Source organism: Loa loa, assembly GCF_000183805.2.
Source record: "Loa loa unplaced genomic scaffold supercont3.653, whole genome shotgun sequence".
NCBI lineage: Eukaryota > Metazoa > Nematoda > Chromadorea > Rhabditida > Onchocercidae > Loa > Loa loa.
Window position 1 is genome coordinate 1 of NW_018108833.1, and position 3,399 is coordinate 3,399.

Below are 3,399 nucleotides of genomic sequence, written 5' to 3' on the forward strand. Positions count from 1 at the left end.
AAAATGATATGAATGATTTGAAATTATATTTTCATCTGTTCTCGAATGGAAAACAAAATTTTCTTTTCTTTTCTTTCAAAAATAACAATCAACTTTACAGTAAATTATCCTCAAAATATTTTAATTATGATTTGTGAATATATGTGTCATCGTAAGAATATTTCGTTGCGTTTATTTAAAAAGAAATTTCTTTTCTTCATTTCAAATTAATTTTTTACTTTATTTAATTCTCTTCCTTTTTTTTTTTAAAATATGTTGAGCTTAAAAAAGGAAATATATGTTCTGTTTCTTTTTTTTTTTTTCAGATTCAAGCAGGTGAAAATTATAAACGCATGGGTGAAACAGAAAGCATTTGTATCACAACGGATAGTGTTTCAAACAGTCAACTTAGCCAAAGTATGCAGTAATTTGAATGAATTTAGATCAAAAAAGAGCCTAATTGATTAAAAAGAGCCAAATTGATTGAAAATAGCCTAATTGGTTATGCCACATCATATCATATATCCTTATTTGAAATAGAAACGATTAAGCAACAACCTATCATCAGAAACTCTTCTTACAATTTTTTTTTTACCAATTAGTGTTTTTTCTTTTCCTTTTTTTTTTTGGAGTAAATATCAATTTTAAACATGCAAAAAAAAGTAACTCTAAATTTAATTTTCCTTTAATTATTATTAAAAAAAGACGAAAGTTTTGATGTTACAAGACAATATAATGAGTTTGTATTTTTCTTTACTTTAAAAATAGCTTTAAGGTTGAAAAGTAAATTATAATACAACAAATTAAAATAAATAAATTTCCATTTGATAAGTTTAAAATAAATCACTTGAAATTAAAATATTAGAAAAATTTTTTAGAAATTAAACATAAAATTAAAAACTAAAAGAATTTATTGGTAAGAAACAACACTGTTAATGATATTTTAGCAACAGTATACTTAGTATTGATATAGGTTACTGTTGCTACTGCAACCATATAATTATTAGTTACTATCACTATTGTCATCATTTGTATCCCTGTTAAAAATCATGTAATTAAATAGTCGCAAACAATTTTTGCAGTCAAATAGTTATTGACATTCTATAATTAAATAATCATTAATAGTATTGATCATTACTAATTATTGGTATTACTGTAATGAAAATTATTATATGATTTAATCGTAATAAATAATACAATTTGCTACGATTAAATGTTCATGATCTTTTTTGTTTTTTTTTTTTCAGACAACAGCAAAAAACTATTACGAAAAGCAGCAAAAGTAAAACCGGAAGAAGTGTCAACACCTACCCATTTCGAGTATCCTTTTTTGTCCTTATTTTTATTTTTAAAAGTCCTCTTCAAGTTTTTTAAATTTCAGTAAAATTTTAGCTTTTAAAACACCTTTAGCAAATTATTATTGAACGATCATTACATAATTTTACAAATTTTGTTTGTTTCGAACGAGTTTTTTTTTCTTTTTTAAATAAATTTTTCAGGCATTTGGTACATATTGAAGATTTACAATCGAATGCTAATAATTTTGTTGCTACAGAACTATCACATGATCCAATTATCAGAAATATTTTCAATATGATCGAGAAAAATATCGCCGATAGGAATAGTAATGCTATTACCGTTACTACTTCTACTGCTAATGATAATATTACAGAATTATGTCTAGAATCAACCATGAAAAATCAGGAATGTAATCCTAAAAATGTTGCCGCTTACATCCATAATATCGAAACATATGATAATTTGAATAATTTCACTATTCCGCCTGGTACGGTAGATGGAAAACAATTAGTTCAGAAACGAGATAACTTGAAATTAGATTTGAAAGGTAGCCAAAAAGCATCAGATGATGTGAAATCGATATCATATACTTTGGCATCAGATTTCGAAGAAAAAGATAATCAAAATAGCATCAAAAATTCTTTAATGCTACCGAAGCATAAGAAACTTACACCGATTTCGTCATCAGACTCTACCGAAACTATATCACCCGTAACACCATTTACACCAACATCAGTACAATTTCAATATCCTGATTTGAAAAAGCAGGAAGCTGCTTATGATGCTTTTGTTTCTCGAAATACCCGGGAGATAACATCATCGTTATATGAGAATCAGGATATGACAATTGGTACAGATGGCTTTGAAGCGAAGGTTATCGATTTCAAAGATCAGATGGAAATTCATCAAGCATTGAAACAGTTGGATGATGCCTTGGATGAGCAAATTCCCATTGGAACTTCCCTAACTTCTTTGAATTCAAAAGAATCCCGCATGGAGACGTTTGACGAGAACACTGAATCTTCAAAATCAAAAGATAGTAAGAAATCCGTAAAACAATTAGTTGAAATGCTTGATTCAAAACAGTTGCAATTTGGAATGTGGAATATGCCATCGAAATTACATTCAACCGTAACAAATCAGGATTCCGATTTCATGTTAGACAATGAAGGCAACAAAGAAACAAAAACTCCAGAAACACCATCAAAACCATCTCTCATTGGTGTCAACATTTTTGGTCTTAATGGTGAAAAATCAATAGCGGAAATTATTGCTGAGAAACAAAATCATAGAAATTTTTCACTTCATAAACGTCCACCAACATCACCAAAACCGGTACTGAAGAAACTATTTCCGATTCCGAAACCAAGTACTTCAGATGAAGAAGAACAGAAATGGCTTCTTCCATCATCATCTGGTCAAGCAATTCATCCATCTGAAAAGTTGATATCTGATGGCGGAAGAGAAAATATGATTGTTACAACAAATAAAAAGCCAAAAATTCAAGCGAAACATCAGATAACATCAAATTCTGCAATGCTATCAACAATCATCAAAGTTGATGATTCTGAATCCTCTGTAAATTCCCTATCAACAATGACTGATGATACTTCTGTAATATCAACAGTAAGTGATGTCACTCGAAAAGATTCAAGTCAACAATGTTTGCCTGAAATACAATATCAAGCAGTAAATCATATTTCTGAAAATTTAAATCAAAATTGCAATGAAAAATTTTTGGAAACATCCTTTGATGGACCGATTGCAATGACAATTATAAATGGAAACAAAAATGGTACAACAAAAGATTTGGTATGTATTTGTGATAATGTGATAATAGAGGGTAAAGTAAGAATGATTAGTTTCTTTCATGGATAATTAAGTGTTGGACAGTTCATTTCAAGCACATCAGATGTGATAATTATAACTGAATGTAGTTATATGGGAACCAGAATCGTTCGTTTCAGTGGTATGATAGAAATGTGATATGGAAGTTATTGATAAGCTTCTTTTTGCCATTATTGTTGATAATTTTTTAAAATGAGGACATTTTTCAGGATGCTTCACATATGCTTCATTATCATCATCATCATCATCATCAGCAGCAGCAGCAACAACAAC

General features: G+C 28.8%; 1 protein-coding gene across 1 annotated transcript; it reads left to right on the forward strand.

Moving 5' to 3' along the window:
- Positions 1-332: 332 nt before the first annotated feature.
- On the forward strand, positions 333-3,156 carry LOAG_13777 (hypothetical protein; the record flags this gene model as incomplete). Its single annotated transcript, XM_003149282.1, has 3 exons — positions 333-396; positions 1,227-1,299; positions 1,479-3,156. 3 exons carry the CDS (start codon positions 333-335, stop codon positions 3,154-3,156), a joined length of 1,815 nt encoding a protein of 604 aa, XP_003149330.1.
- Between the last annotated feature and the right edge of the window lie 243 nt (positions 3,157-3,399).